Source organism: Bufo gargarizans, chromosome 1 (assembly GCF_014858855.1).
Source record: "Bufo gargarizans isolate SCDJY-AF-19 chromosome 1, ASM1485885v1, whole genome shotgun sequence".
NCBI classification, from domain to species: domain Eukaryota; kingdom Metazoa; phylum Chordata; class Amphibia; order Anura; family Bufonidae; genus Bufo; species Bufo gargarizans.
Genome location: NC_058080.1, coordinates 317,095,154 through 317,112,279, shown reverse-complemented (window position 1 = coordinate 317,112,279; position 17,126 = coordinate 317,095,154). Strand labels below are relative to the sequence as shown.

Sequence of the window (17,126 nt, the reverse complement as noted above, 5' to 3'; positions counted from 1 at the left end):
TGTGGATGACACATAGCATAAGATGCTATATAGTGTCATCCATAGATCCCCCCATAGCATAGTCATCCACAGGTCCCTCTCCCCATAACATTGTCATCCACAGGTCCCCCTCCCCATAACAGTGCCATCCACAGATCCTCCATAACAGTGGCATTCACAATTTGTTTTAATAATTTTTCAAGTAAGATTATATAAACCCCTTTTTTGTCATTTTTTGTTTTTTCCTGATTAATCGATGAAATTATCGACAACTAATCGATTATTCAAATAATCGTTAGCTGCAGCCCTAGTGTCATTATAACTGTATGATGTCTGATAGGCCTAGTCCTGAGTTATTACCCTGCCCTGTATAATAATGTACTCTGATACCCCTTAGTTATATTACCCCTTGTTACCTCATGTACAGAGTCTGAAGAGGAAGAACCAAAAAAACATACTGCCCAGTGGACGGCATGTTCTTAGACGTTGCCCCCCAGCCGAAGTGGTGTCCGAGATCCCCAAGGTCCAAGCCAAGTAACTGTAAGTTTTCATGTGGAGTATGTTTATGTTATACACATAGCATACACCGTGCCACACAATATACAGTATACCGCTACACTGTGTAGGGGTTATACTGTTTATTGTACAGCATGGCACAGAGGTTATATTGTTCGGCATGGTGTAACCTCCATACATTTTATGTACAGTATACAGTAATCCTTGCACTATGCCATACAATATACAGTATAATTCATACACCATGCTATACAATGTACATATAATCCATACACCATGCCAATATACAGCATAGTTCATACACCATGCTGTACAGCATATATTATAATCCTGTACATCCTGTATATACTGTACAGCATGGTGTATCAATAAAATAAATAAATGAATAAAAAGGTATCTCTGCACATTATTGTTTTGCACATTATTGATGATTGTATTTCATGACTACTGTTCTAAGGGCATTGCCTTGCTTTATACTGCAGTTCTTCTCTATTACTCTGCCTAGGACTTTTAGCAGTTTAAGCAGTAATTTATGATTTTCTTTTGCTCTAAATAAATCTTGTGTGCTCTAAAAAAATAAATATATGGTGAGACGGTTGCAAGTACTCTTCTGATATGATTTCATTGAGCAGTTTTGATGGGGGGAGGGGGGGGGGAGTTTTTTTTGACACTCGCCCTGAGAGAAATTTTACCTAGAAACTGCACTGCAGTGGAGACTTGCTCAACACTGACTGCTTTGTAAAAAGAAGACAGAGAAGTGTTGCTAAGGCTCAAAATGGGCCACTCTGGAGCTATTTTTCTAATAAAAGTGTATGATTTCAGTAATCAAAGTATATTACAAAAATGGTCAGCGTCACTGCCCCTACACATTGTAAAAATAAAAAAAAAGAATGACAGTTAAACTTTAAGTCGAACCAATATGAAATTACCATGGTAACGGTTTTCTGTAGGATATCTTTTGTACCCCATGTCATATCGGATTCTTTAATAAACCAGAACTAAAGGTTGTACTTTCACATGTTTTTTAAGATTTAATTTTGCACAATTCTTGTAGTAAGTCTTTGATCTGTAATGATTCAGTTTAAACACACAGAATTCCTCTTTAATGGAGTCAGTCCCTTCTGCGAACCCGAACAAGCATCTGGTTTTGGCCCCTGGTTTTTACAAAGCAAAGACATTAGAATGGTACAGTAGTAAAAACAATAATAACTGAAAGTGAGATAAAAAGGAAGCAGATAGTAAGATGTTAGTGTATCCTCTCTAAAACACCATCTCTTTGAGAAGACCACACCCTTATCCTGACCAGAATTTCTGTGATGGATATTCAGTTCTATTATATAGTATGCATGCTGACCATCTTCTTTCAGAAGGCCAACCCCTAGAAGACCACTTTACGATGGACTTCTGTGTCTTCTCAAAGAGGTTTCATGGTCTGTGCAAGGTTTGGATAGTTGATCATGCTGTATATAGGCAGATCAGTGACTACAAAGACTCCTATAGTAAATATATAATATGGCAATACCTCACATCACATTTCTACATGACCACAAAATAAAGAAAATGTTGCAACATATTTTCTCCCCATTCAGACGACAACTATTCAGAATCTGAAATGTTCCCTCCCTCCCCCAAGGAACTGCTTATTGCAAAAATTAAGAATTGGAATTGTACAATATGAGAATATCTTGTTTGCTTGCTTTGTGGACTTTATGCGTGACCCTTGGCCTCCTATTTCACCGCTAAAGCTAACTGTACACATTAGATTAAAGTTTTTTTTTACTTTTATACTGATGACCTATCAGTACCTAACCTCCGGCATGCTAGGAGTTGTAGTTTCTCCATAGCTGGAGTGCCGGAGGTTATCCATCACTGGCCTAGGCTAAGCTGCAAGAAGGCAGTGGTGCTACTGCGAACGCTGGTGCTCACAGTAGTCTAGGAAAATCCCTATAATGTTCGCTGCACTCGCTTGTTTTGGTGGTATCAGCAGACCATCTAATGTGTATGTGGAACTCTTGACTCTCCTTGATAGTGGGGAAGAGAAGGATCAAGCTAATGGAATTAAACATGCCCCATCCTTTTGTTCTTGGGGAGAACATGCCGCCAAAGGAGTCTGATTAACTTTCTTTCCTCTTCACATTGAGAACATGTACATAAACATTGTATTCGAGGGTGGTTGATGGGAGAGGTAGTTGTTGGCCAAATGCTATCTAACTTCTTTAGCCAGCCTAAGTATATCACCCCACCTACAGCCCCCATCCTTTTTTTTTTCCTGTTCTCACCATATGTTTATTCATAGTGCACCATTTGGTAAATTTATTCTTGGCCTGTATTTTGACCAAGTGTATATTACATTTCTTTTGTCTGTTTGTTTCAACAACCTTTATTCCAGATCTCACCGCCTAATAAAATGCAGCACTGGGCCTCTAACACCTGGACCTTCTGTATTGAACCTGACATGATTAGCCCAAATTGATCGATGTGCCTGACACATATATGGTAATATTTCTCCTGCATATCATTTGGCATCTGACTTTGCTAGATCTGTCTAAATTTGTTCTAATTAAAATGTTAGAAAACACATTATGTTCTCTGATGAAACCAAAATGTAACTTGAGTCTTTGCTAGGAAGTTCTCTATGTTTTAAATCTGGTTTGAAATGCTAATCTTTTTTTTTTTAAGAAGCTCTATGAAATCTGTCAGAAACTGATATGCTTAGAAATGCAATAAATCGGAGTGCACAGCCACACACCACGTGGAATTCATTTTTCTCCACTAGCTTTCTGACTTTAGATGCCATATTCTATGTAAGGGTTCTACCATACATGTATGAATGCACAGTTATAGAATGAATCATCACATTAATACCATAATGCCAGTAATATAATACTTACAGTGTACATTTCACAGATAAGGTTGAACAATGCACTTAAAGCTTTTTCTTGAAGAGAATCATCGTGTTTCTAAATCGTGGACATGAAATGTCTGGTTAAAATAATATTGGAAGATGATTACATTTGACAGCTCTTTTAACCCTAAAACAGTTCTGCCTGAGCCCTGTTTGGGCTTTGTGGGTAGGACCACACAGCTCACCCTGAGCAGGCTGGGGGAGGGGCTGTTTTAACCCATAATATCTCGGGCTGTGTAGCAGCTAGAGATGTGAGGCTGGTCTTTGTTGAAATCTGACAATCCAATCAGGTCAGAAAAAAACCATCAGGTTTCAGCTTCTTTCACTCCCAGCCAGATTTCTAAAGGCTATATCTCCCAATGTAGAGCAGCTGTACCAGTTCCTGGTCAAACAAGACCAGGATCACATTTCTTGCTGCTACACAACCCAAGATTATAAGTAGCCCCCCCTCCCCCTTTAGCTGGCTGTGATCTCAGCCAGCGTAGAGGACTGGATGGGGACAGTCAGGGAGGCACTTACAGCCTGCAAAGGAAAGAAACAGATACTATCTCACTGTGTAACTGTACATGTTATGAAATTCCTTCCCCTGTTAATTGACGCCATGACTCAGATGCTTACTAACATGCAGCTCACATCACCAAATAAGTCATAACAGACACTTGTACCCCAACCCACAAACATCAATAAAGTATCCATTTTGCACTGTCCCTATCCAGCCCATATCCGATCTTTACCATACAGCATGCGGACCACTTCTCTAGCGATACTACTCACATGCTGCGGTAGTAATTATAATGATTATCACTAGAGAGGAATCTAATACATTTTCTTTCCTTTTATATTTCTATAAAAGAGACTTCTGACAGTCAGAAAAGACATTTTATCTCCCTGATTGTTGCCAAGAAATGATTGTTTTTATTCATTTTTACAAAACACACCATGGCTCTATTTACCCGCCCAATCACTGGCCTCAACAGTGCAGGTTAACTACTTATCAGTTCTTTATTATAATTGTAGGAAGGCGCAAGGGTCTGCCATTGACAGAAGGCATGTGTCACCGAGGTTCCTGGCCTCGGTGAGGGAAGAGACAGTAGTTTTAAGTGTCAGCGGCAGTTAGTGCTGACTGCTGCTGTTGTTTAGTATGGCTGCAAAGCCGATTCGGGACGGCTCTTACTGGGAGAAGCCAAAGTGCTGGGTGGGTGGCTGCTCCCCACGCTCCGGCCGGGTCTTGGATTGGATATAAAAGCAGAGACAGCACTGTCAGGTGGTGTAGACTATCCTCCACCTGACAGGGAAGCTGTGGAGTCTGTTTTTTTTTTAAAATCTAAGGATGTGTGCCGTGCTAAAGGGCTGAGTGCTGCATTTCTGAGAAGCAGGCCACTAAAGCCTGTTGTGGACTGCTGCTGACAAGGTGAATGTTTTTTGTTCTGTGGACTCCCTGTTGTGAATGTACACCAAGACGGCGAATCGTCATTTTGTTAATAAACACTGAACTGTTTAAGTTTTTGCCTCTATACTGCGTCCGCTAATCTGCCTACCAGAGTGAATCCCCACAATTGGTGTTGGATGCGGGCAAACGCAGTGAGGCTGGCCTGAAGGCTGAAACGGATTTATTTTTCCCCCGGACACGAGTGTATGTCCTATATTATGCTGGCAAGGGTACGACCCGTGTCCCCTGACAAAATGGAGGTGGTCGTGAAAGCTCTCATGGAAGCCAACTTGCAGCAGCGGGAGGCTAACCAGCTGCTATTACAGCAAGTGATGGCATTGCAAGCGGAAGGAGCGCCCCAGAACGTCCACGAAGCCTGGAAAGTTGTCCGTGCGGCGATCCCCAAGATGACCCCCTCGGATGACGTTGAGACCTATCTGGCGGCATTTAAAAAGGTGGCCGTGAGGGAGAAGTTACACAGAGATCAGTGGGCTGAGGTCGTTGCTCCGTTCCTGGCGTCTGGACCCCAGCAAGTGTTTTTCTATCTCCCCGATGATCAAGCGACCGACTATGCGACCGTAAAATGTGAGATCCTGGCGAGACTGGGGGTGAATGTATTGGTCACAATATTATGACCTGCTACACCGGTTTCAAAAATGGCTTCAGCCTGACATACTCACTCCCACTGCTATGCTGGACCATCTGTTGGTGGATGTGTTCTGGAGGGCTTTGCCGTACCCTCTCCAGCACTGGTTCAGCCAGGTGTCTCCTGGTGCTTTAGAGATGGTCGACCTGGTGGAGCGCTACGAGGCCACCAGAAATCTGCAGAGGGGTTCTTTTGGGAGGGGGCCAGTCAAACCCCAGAAATCTCTACCCCAGACCCGGCGGCTGGAGCCAAACCTGCCCGAGACTTACCCCCTGCAGACCCAGCCCCAATGGTCTGCTGGCAGTGTCACGAGCCTGGACACATAAGGGCTGACTGTCCCCATCGGGGGTGAACCCATGGATACCAACTATAGCTACCACCACTCATTATATGCCAGGAAGCTATGTACCACAGGAACCTCCGAGACTATAGACAATAGCCACCTGTGCCAGGTGAAAGTGGGGGACACCTGGCCTCGGTGAGGTAAGAGCCGGTAGTTTTAAGTGTCAGTGGCAGCAAGTGCTGACTGACACTGTTTGTTGTTTAGTATGGCTGCAAAGCCGATCCGGGACAGCTCTTACTGGGAGTAGCCAAAGTACTAGTTGGGTGGCTTCTCCCCACGCTCCAGGCCGGGTCTTGGTTTGGATATAAAAGCAGAAGCAGCACTGTCAGGTGGTGTGGATTATCCTCCATCTGACAGGGAAGCTGTGGAGTCTGTTTTTTTTAGATCTAAGGATGTGTGCCGTGCTAAAAGGCTGAGAGCCGCATTGCTAGGAAGCAGGTCCCTAAAGCCTGTTGTGGACTGCTGCTGACAAAACTGCTGACCAGGTGAATGTTTGTTTTTTGTTCTGTGGACTTGCCCTGGTGTGAATGAACACCAAGACTGCAAACTGTCATTTTGTTTATCTGTGAATAAACACTGAACTGTTTAAGTTAAAGGCTTTATTTTTGCCTCTATACTGCGTCCGCTAATCTGCCTACCAGAGCGAATCCCCACAATATATATATATATATATATATATATATATATACATACGAAAAACGGAACAGCACCTCCTGAGACAAATCGCGGGTGCAGGCATACCGGGCAATAATACAATAAACGAAAAAAGTAGCAGCACACCACTATATGCACCAAGACTGGACAAACAAATACATGTGTGAACAGGGTCAAATACATGACAGCAATACTTACTGCAAATGCAGTAAAGAAGCTCTTAGCGCATATTATTGATCAAAAATATGTCGGGCCCACCTACCAGACGGCAAGGTAGCTTCTTATCAGGTGGGACCTACTCTAACATGGAGGGTCCAGCTCCATTTTCACTCTGATTTAAAACCACCAAGGGGTGGGGGATGGGCGAGGAGTGCTAAGTTCCAGTTTTTTCGTTTATTGTATTATTGCCCGGTATGCCTGCACCCGCGATTTGTCTCAGGAGGTGCTGTTCCGTTTTTCGTTTGTATGTATATTATAGAGGACCAGGCATCCTCTTTGGAACTTAGCACTCCTCGCCCATCCCCCACCCCTTGGTGGTTTTAAATCAGAGTGAAAATGGAGCTGGACCCTCCATGTTAGAGTAGGTCCCACCTGATAAGAAGTTACCTTGCCGTCTGGTAGGTGGGCCCGACATATTTTTGATCAATAATATGCGCTAAGAGCTTCTTTACTGCATTTGCAGTAAGTATTGCTGTCATGTATTTGACCCTGTTCACATATGTATTTGTTTGTCCAGTCTTGGTGCATATAGTGGTGTGCTGCTACTTTTTTCGTTTATTATATATATATATATATATATATATATATATGTGTGTATATATATATATATATATATATATATATATATATGTGTGTGTGTGTATATGTATATATATATATATATATATATATATATATATATATATATATATATATATATATTTATATATATATTTATATTAGTACAGACCAAAAGTTTGGACACACCTTCTCATTCAAAGAGTTTTCTTTATTTTCATGACTATGAAAATTGTAGATTCACACTGAAGGCATCAAACCTATGAATTAACACATGAAGAATTATATACATAATAAAAAAGTGTGAAACAACTGAAAATGTCATATTCTAGGTTCTTCAAAGTAGCCACCTTTTTGCTTTGATTACTGCTTTGCACACTCTTGGCATTCTCTTGATAAGCTTCAAGAGGTAGTCACCTGAAATGGTTTTCACTTCACAGGTGTGCCCTGTCAGGTTTAATAAGTGGGATTTCTTGCCTTATAAATGGGGTTGGGACCATCAGTTGCGTTGTGGAGAAGTCAGGTGGATACACAGCTGATAGTCCTACTGAATAGACTGTTAGAATTTGTATTATGGCAAGAAAAAAAAGCAGCTAAGTAAAGAAAAACGAGTGGCCATCATTACTTTAAGAAATGAAGGTCAGTCAGTCCGAAAAATTGGGAAAACTTTGAAAGTGTCCCCAAGTGCAGTCACAAAAACCATCAAGAGCTACAAAGAAACTGGCTCACATGCGGACCGCCCCAGGAAAGGAAGACCAAGAGTCACCTCTGCTGCGGAGGATAAGTTCATCCGAGTCACCAGCCTCAGAAATCGCAGGTTAACAGCAGCTCTGATTAGAGACCAGGTCAATGCCACACAGAGTTGTAGCAGCAGACACATCTCTAGAACAACTGTTAAGAGGAGACTGTGTGAATCAGGCCTTCATGGTAGAATATCTGCTAGGAAACCACTGCTAAGGACAGGCAACAAGCAGAAGAGACTTGTTTAGGCTAAAGAACACAAGGAATGGACATTAGACCAGTGGAAATCTGTGCTTTGGTCTGATGAGTCCAAATTTGAGATCTTTGGTTCCAACCACCGTGTCTTTGTGTGACGCAGAAAAGGTGAACGGATGGACTCTACATGCCTGGTTCCCACCGTGAAGCATGGAGGAGGAGGTGTGATGGTGTGGGGGTCCTTTGCTGGTGACACTGTTGGGGATTTATTCAAAATTGAAGGCATACTGAACCAGCATGGCTACCACAGCATCTTGCAGCGGCATGCTATTCCATCCGGTTTGCGTTGAGTTGGACCATCATTTATTTTTCAACAGGACAATGACCCCAAACACACCTCCAGGCTGTGTAAGGGCTATTTGACCATGAAGGCGAGTGATGGGGTGCTGCGCAAGATGACCTGACCTCCACAGTCACCGGACCTGAACCCAATCGAGATGGTTTGGGGTGAGCTGGACCGCAGAGTGAAGGCTAAAGGGCCAACAAGTGCTAAGCATCTCTGGGAACTCCTTCAAGACTGTTGGAAGACCATTTCAGGTGACTACCTCTTGAAGCTCATCAAGAGAATGCCAAGAGTGTGCAAAGCAGTAATCAAAGCAAAAGGTGGCTACTTTGAAGAACCTAGAATATGACATTTTCTGTTTCACACTTTTTTGTTATGTATATAATTCCACATGTGTTAATTCATAGTTTTGATGCCTTCAGTGTGAATCTACAATTTTCATAGTCATGAAAATAAAGAAAACTCTTTGAATGAGAAGGTGTGTCCAAACTTTTGGTCTGTACTGTGTGTGTGTATGTATGTGTGTGTATATATATATATATATATATATATTTGAATTACCTGAGAAAAAAACATGGCAAAAATGTGTGAACATGAAAAAACACTTTATTTTTTTTTTATGGTGTGCAAAAAAATCTAATTTGTTTGTGAAAGACACCTAAAAGAATCAATTACCCAATGCACACTTTGGGTGAGAGATTAAAAAATGTAATATTTTTTGTTGGTGACTCAACCTCTTAGTGACCACCATTCTTTTATATTACACACAGTATAAAAGCACACATGATTACAAACTTACCCCATTAATGACCACCCATGGCACGTACTCATGCGGAGGATTTAGTGCATCGGTTTTCAAGGCATTCTGGTGCATAAGTTTGTTACCCAGGTCACCATTCACACAGTCCATTACAGTTTTGACTGAAAGATCTATTTGATAGGCTGCTAGGCACTGTAATAGAGTAAATCATGATGGAAATTTACACATTTAATAAACAAGGCTCATGGCGCTTCATGTAGTAATGATGGTGATAATAATTATCAGGGGAATACACAGAAATCATAAGGCCCTCTACCAACATTTTTCAGATTTTTTTTATACAGCTAATCTTCTTATTCCCTCTACACAGTACATGATAAAATGGACTGCCTGCAGCCACCACTAGGAGGATCTCAGTGCATAGGAATCTATACAGTAACCAGTGAAATTTATGGGAACTCTAAAACCAGATCCAGTTGCACTGGTTTTATGCCGGGAGCAGAAGAAGCAAAGCAGTCGCATGGTCTTCCTCCATGGTAAGTATGTCACTGATAATAGTACTTTTAATTAACATTTCAATTTTTTTTGTCTCAAATGTCTAATAAATCTGTCATTTCTGGCCTAGTGTTACTTAAAGGATTCATCACGTGTTTAGGTTTTGCATTTTCCCTGTGACAATCTACAGAATCACACTTATGAAAATGGTTTGTTGTTCCCATCTCCAGTCTTCCTTGAAAGGCATTCTGCTGTTCTACATACAAATTGTACCATTTCATATGTAGAAGGATTGATACGCTACTCTTGCCACATTTAAGAAGTAGGTAGAAAAGTGCTCATGGGTACTTTCACACTTGCATTGTTTGATTCCGGCAGGCAGTTCCATTGCTTGAACTGCCTGTCTGATCAGGCAAACTGTATGCAAACAGTCAAAAAAATGCATTGCAATACCAGATCCGTTTTTCTGGTGTCATCAGGCAAAACGGATCCAGTATTTATTTTTTATGAAACCTTTGAAAAAATAAAAAACATTTTTTACATCAACATATTCTGACCCCCATAACTTTTTTTTATAGTTATTTCTACTGAGCTGTGTGGGGGCTCCTGCATAATGGCAACTGGACGGATACGTTATGCTGGCCATAGACTTCTATTATGATGGAATGCCTCTAAAGGTATTCCATTATACATTCCTTTATTAAATTACGTTATGGTCCGTGGTAACGGAATCCATAACACAATTCACCATATACCCGAACTTTCACACTTGCGTTAGAGGATTCCGGCAGGCAGTTCCGTTGCCGGAACTGCCTGCCGGATCCAGAAATACGTATGCACACGGATAGCATGACAAATGCATTGAAACACCGGATCAGTCTCTCCAGTGTCATCTGGAAAAACGGATCCAGTATTAATTTTTTTCACATTTTTGAAGGTCTGCACATGCACAGATCGGAAAACCGGATCCGGTTTCCCGGAACACTTGGTACCGGATCCGGCATTAATACATTTCAATAGAAATTAATGCTGTATCCGGCATTCCGGCAAGTGTTTCAGAATTTTGGCCGGAAAAGATACCGCAGCATGCTGCGGTATTTTCTCCGGCCCATTTGGCCAAATACCATAAGGCACCTTTCACACGGGCGAGAATTCCACCCGGGTGCAATGCATTGCACCCGCACTGACTCCAGACCCATTCACTTCAATGAGGCTGTTTAGATGAGCGGTGATTTTCACACATCACTTGTGCGTTGCGTGAAAATCGCAGCATGTTCTATATTCTGCGTCTTTCACCCAACGCAGGCCCCATAGAAATTAATGTTAGGCCTCATGCACACGACCGTTGTGTGCATCCGTGGCCGTTGTGCCGTTTTCCGTTTTTTTTCACGGACCCATTGACTTTCAATGGGTCCGTGGAAAAATCGGAAAATGCACCGTTTGGCAGCCGCATCCGTGAGCCGTGTTTCCTGGCCGTGAAAAAAATATGACCTGTCCTATTTTTTTCACGGCCAACGGTTCACGGGCCCATTCAAGTCAATGGGTCCGTGAAAGAACACGGATGCACACAAGATTGGCATCCGTGTCCGTGATCCGTGGCCGTAGGTTAGTTTCATACAGACGGATCCGAAGATCCGTCTGCATAAAAGCTTTTTCAGAGCTGAGTTTTCACTTCGTGAAAACTCAGATCCGACAGTATATTCTAACACAGAGGCGTTCCCATGGTGATGGGACGCTTCTAGTTAGAATACACTGCAAACTGTGTACAAGACTGCCCCCTGCTGCCTGGCAGCACCCGATCTCTTACAGGGGGATATGATAGTACAATTAACCCCATCATATCCCCCTGTAAGAGATCAGGGCTGCCAGGCAGCAGGGGGCAGACCCCCCCCCCCCCCCTCCCCAGTTTGAATATCATTGTGCGGCCCCCCCCCATCCCCTGTTGTTAACTCGTTGGTGGCCAGTGTGCGCACCCCCCTCCCTCCCTCCCTCTATTGTTTTAATACATTGGGGCCAGTGTGCGCGCGCCCCCCCAACCCCCCCTCCCTCCCTCTATTGTTTTAATACATTGGGGCCAGTGTGCGCGCGCCCCCCCAACCCCCCCCCCCTCCCTCTATTGTAATCATCATCGGTGGCAGCGGAGTGGAAGATTTTCATACTTACCTGGCTGCTGGCTGCTGCGATGTCTGCGTCCGGCCGGGAGCTCCTCCTACTGGTAAGTGACAGCAATGCGCCGCACAGACCTGTCACTTACCAGTAGGAGGAGCTCCCGGCCGGACACAGAGATCGCAGCAGCCAGCAGCCAGGTAAGTATGAATCTTCTACTCCGCTGCCACCGATGATGATTACAATAGAGGGAGGGAGGGGGGGGGGGGGGGGGGTTGGGGGGGTGCGCACACTGGCCCCAATGTATTAAAACAATAGAGGGAGGGAGGGAGGGGGGGTTGGGGGGGCGCGCGCACACTGGCCCCAATGTATTAAAACAATAGAGGGAGGGAGGGAGGGGGTGCGCACACTGGCCACCAACGAGTTAACAACAGGGGAGGGGGGGCCCACTGGCCACCAATGAGTTAAAAACAGGGGGGGGGTCTGCCCCCTGCTGCCTGGCAGCACCTGCCAGGCAGCAGGGGACAGTCATGTACACAGTTTTTTTGTATATTCTAACCTGAAGCGTCTCCATCACCATGGGAACGCCTCTGTGTTAGAATATACTGTCGGAAATGAGTTTCACGATGTAGCTCATATCCGACAGTATATTCTAACATAGAGGCGTTCCCATGGTGATGGGGACGCTACAAGTTAAAATATACCATCGGATTGGAGAAAACTCCAATCCGATGGTATAACAGAACTCCAGACTTTACATTGAAAGTCAATGGGGACGGATCCGTTTGAAATGGCACCATATTGTGTCAACATCAAACGGATCCGTCCCCATTGACTTGCATTGTAATTCAGGACGGATCCGTTTGGCTCCGCACGGCCAGGCGGACACCAAAATGACTTTTTTTTTCATGTCCGTGGATCCTCCAAAAATCCAGGAAGACCCACGGACGGAAAAACGGTCACGGATCACGGACCCACGGACCCCGTTTTTGCGGGCCGTGAAAAAAAACTGTCGTGTGCATGAGGCCTTAATGTGTGAAAAACGCAAGCATCCGCAAGCAAGTGCGGATGCAATGTTTTTTTCACGCATGGTTGCTAAGGAGACGAGGGATGAGTTACCCAGGACCCCCTTTACTTTATTTAATTTTTTTATTAAGAATGCTAAGTAAAAGGTCCCTTGTGGGGTTAAAAATAAAAAAAGAATTTAAACTCGCCTCATCCACTTAATCACGCAGCCGGGCTCGTCTTCTTTCTTCTTCTTCTTGCAGGACCTGGCTGGAAAAGGACCTTCTATCTTCATTAAGCAGGACCTGTGCAGACATCACCGTGCTCACCACATGGTGAGTGCGATAACGTCCCCGAAGGTCCTTTTCCAGCCTGCAAGAAGAAGAAAGAAGACTAGCCTGGCTGCGTGATCAAGTTTATGAGGTGAGTTACATTTATTTGTTTATTTTACCCCCCAATGGACCTTTTATTTAGCATTCTGAATTAAAGAATGCTATTATTTCCCATTATAACCATGTTATAATGGAAAATAATAAAATATACAGAACACCGATCCCAAACCTGAACTTCAGTAAAGAAGTTCGGGTCTGGGTATCAGTCAGTTTTTTTTATCACGCACATGCAAAACGCATTGCACCCACGAGATAAAAACTGAACTTTGGAACGCAATCGCAGTCAAAACTGACTGCAATTGCGTACCTACTCGCACAATTTTCACTGATCGCAAACGCAGCGCATCCAGACCTAATCCGGACACACTTGTCTGCAAGGGGCCTAAGAGTGACTGAACTGAAGACATCCTGATGTATACTGAACGGAATCCTTTCCATTCAGAATGCATTAGGATAAAACAGAAGTGTTTTTTCCCAGTATTGAGCCCCTAGGACAGAACTCAATACTGGAAAACTTTAACTCTAGTGTGAAAGTACCCTTACATGGTGAAAATGGGTCAGGAGAGTAAAAATTGAAAAAGAAAAAGCATAAGGAAGATGTATATGAGGTATTGTGCATAGTTGTTAAGAATCATCATAGTAATTCCATAAAACCCCTTTAACCACGCCCCGACCGCTGTACGCACCGATGCGTCCGGGAGGTGGTTGATTTACTCCTCCTGGACGCATCGGCGCGTCATCTCGCGATAGCCGAGATTTCCTGTGAACGCGCGCTCACAGGAACGGAAGGTAAGCGAGTGGATCTCCAGCCTGCCAGCGGCGATCGCTCGCTGGCAGGCTGGAGATGTGATTTTTTTTTTTAACCCCTAACAGGTATATTAGACGCTGTTTTGATAACAGCGTCTAATATACCTGCTACCTGGTCCTCTGGTTGTCCCTTTTGTTAGGATCGACCACCAGAGGACACAGGTAGCTCAGTACAGTCGCACCAAACACCACACTACACTACACCCCCCCCCCCCCGGTCACTTATTAACCCTTTATGAACCACTGATCACCCCATATAGACTCCCTAATCACCCCCCTGTCATTGATCACCCCCCTGTCATTCTCCATTCAGAGGTCCGTATGATTTTTACGGATCCACGGATACAGGGATCGGATCCGCAAAACGCATACGGTCGTCTGAATGGAGCCTTACAGGAGGGTGATCAATGACAAGGGGGTGATCACGCATATAGACTTCCTGATCACTTCCCTGTCATTGATCACCCCCCTGTAAGGCTCCATTCAGATGTCCATATGATTTTTACGGATCCACTGATACATGGATCGGATCCGCAAAACGCATACGGACGTCTGAATGGAGCCTGAAAGGGAGGTGATCACCCATATAGATTCCCTGATCACCCCCCTGTCATTGATCACCCCCCTGTAAGGCTCCATTCAGACGTCCGTATGATTTTTACGGATCCACTGATACATGGATCGGATCCTCTAAACGCATACGGACGTCTGAATGGAGCCTTACAGGGGGGTGATCAATGACAAGGGGGTGATCACTCATATAGACTTCCTGATCACTTCCCTGTCATTGATCACCCCCCTGTCATTGATCACCCCCCTGTAAGGCTCCATTTAGACGTCCGTATGTGTTTTGCGGATCCGATCCATGTATCAGTGGATCCGTAAAAATCATACGGACGTCTGAATGGAGCCTTACAGGGGGGTGATCAATGACAGGGAAGTGATCAGGAAGTCTATATGCGTGATCACCCCCTTGTCATTGATCACCCCCCTGTAAGGCTCCATTCAGACATCCGTATGCGTTTTGCGGATCCGATCCATGTATCAGTGGATCCGTAAAAATCATACGGACGTCTGAATGGAGCCTTACAGGGGGGTGATCAATGACAGGGGGGTGATCAGGGAGTCTATATGGGTGATCACCCCCCTGTCATTGATCACCCCCCCCCTGTAAGGCTCCATTCAGACATTTTTTTGGCCCAAGTTAGCGGAAATTGTTTTTTTTTTTTCTTACAAAGTCTGCATATGGAGTCCATGAAAGATTTACATTTTTGTCCCAAGTTAGCGGAAAGGGAGACTTTGTGAGAGGAAAAAAAAAAAAATAATCAATTTCCGCTAACTTGTGCCCAAAAAAAAAAATTCTATGAACTCGCCATTGAATACCTTGGGGTGTCTTCTTTCCAAAATGGGGTCACATGTGGGGTATTTATACTGCCCTGGCTTTTTAGGGGCCCTAAAGCGTGAGAAGAAGTCTGGGATCCAAATGTCTAAAAATGCCCTCCTAAAAGGAATTTGGGCCCCTTTGCGCATCTAGGCTGCAAAAAAGTGTCACACATCTGGTATCGCCGTACTCAGGAGAAGTTGGGGAATGTGTTTTGGGGTGTCATTTTACATATACCCATGCTGGGTGAGAAAAATATCTTGGTCAAATGCCAACTTTGTATAAAAAAATTGGAAAAGTTGTCTTTTGCCAAGATATTTCTCTCACCCAGCATGGTTATATGTAAAATGACACCCCAAAACAAATTCCCCAACTTCTCCTGAGTACGGCGATACCAGATGTGTGACACTTTTTTGCAGCCAAGGTGGGCAAAGGGGCACATATTCCAAAGTGCATCTTTCGGATTTCGCAGGCCATTTTTTACACATTTTGATTGCAAAGTACTTCTCACACATTTGGGCCCCTAGAATGCCAGGGCAGTATAACTACCCCACAAGTGACCCCATTTTGGAAAGAAGACACCCCAAGGTATTCCGTGAGGGTCATGGCGAGTTCCTAGAATTTTTTATTTTTTGTCGCAAGTTAGTGGAATATGAGACTTTGTAAGAAAAAATAAAAATAAAAAACTCATCATTTTCCGCTAACTTGTGACAAAAAATAAAAAGTTCTATGAACTCACTATGCCCATCAGCGAATACCTTAGGGTGTCTACCTTACGAAATGGGGTCATTTGTGGGGTTTTTCTACTGTTTGGGCATTGTAGAACCTCAGGAAACATGACAGGTGCTCAGAAAGTCAGAGCTGCTTCAAAAAGCGGAAATTCACATTTTTGTACCATAGTTTGTAAACGCTATAACTTTTACCCAAACCATTTTTTTTTTTTTGCCCAAACATTTTTTTTTAATCAAAGACATGTAGAACAATAAATTTAGCGAAAAATTTATATATGGATGTCGTTTTTTTTTTGCAAAATTTTACAGCTGAAAGTTAAAAATGTCATTTTTTTGCAAAAAAAACTTTAAATTTCAATTAATAACAAAAAAAAGTAAAAATGTCAGCAGCAATGAAATACCACCAAATGAAAGCTCTATTAGTGAGAAGAAAAGGAGGTCAAATTCATTTGGGTAGTAAGTTGCATGACCGAGCGATAAACGGTGAAAGTAGTGTAGTGCAGAAGTGTAAAAAGTGGCCTGGTCATTAAGGGGGTTTCAGCTAGCGGGGTTGAAGTGGTTAAAGTACTGTAAAACTATCAACTTAAGGGCTCATGCACGCAATAGTATTTTCTTTCCGTGTCCATTCAGGTTTTTTTTGCGGATCGTATGCGGAGCCATTCGTTTCTATGGGTCTGCAAAAAAAATGGAAGGTTCATTCCGTGTCCGTATGTCCCTATTTCCGTTCTGCCAAAAAATAGAACATGTCTTATTATTGTCCGCATTACGGACAAGGATAGTACTGTTGTATTAGGGGCCAGCCGTTACAGAATGCACACGGACTTTATCCGTATTTTTTGCGTATCCATTTTTGCGGACGGCAAAATACATACGGTTGTGTGCATGAGCCCTTAAACAAATAGTAGTGGTGGCAACTAGGAA

The 17,126-nt window shown here is 43.4% G+C and overlaps 1 protein-coding gene across 1 annotated transcript in view; it reads right to left on the bottom strand.

The window, feature by feature from the left end:
- Positions 1–1,503: 1,503 nt before the first annotated feature.
- Positions 1,504–17,126, bottom strand: part of IFI30 (IFI30 lysosomal thiol reductase) — a 50,517-nt gene continuing 34,894 nt past the window's right edge. The window contains exons 5-7 of the mRNA XM_044305665.1: positions 9,328–9,480; positions 3,387–3,455; positions 1,504–1,649 (exon numbers count right to left, since the gene is read on the bottom strand). Of these exons, the coding sequence (XP_044161600.1) occupies positions 1,572–1,649; positions 3,387–3,455; positions 9,328–9,480 (300 nt within the window). The 3' untranslated portion in view covers positions 1,504–1,571. The remainder of the gene's footprint in view (positions 1,650–3,386; positions 3,456–9,327; positions 9,481–17,126) is intronic.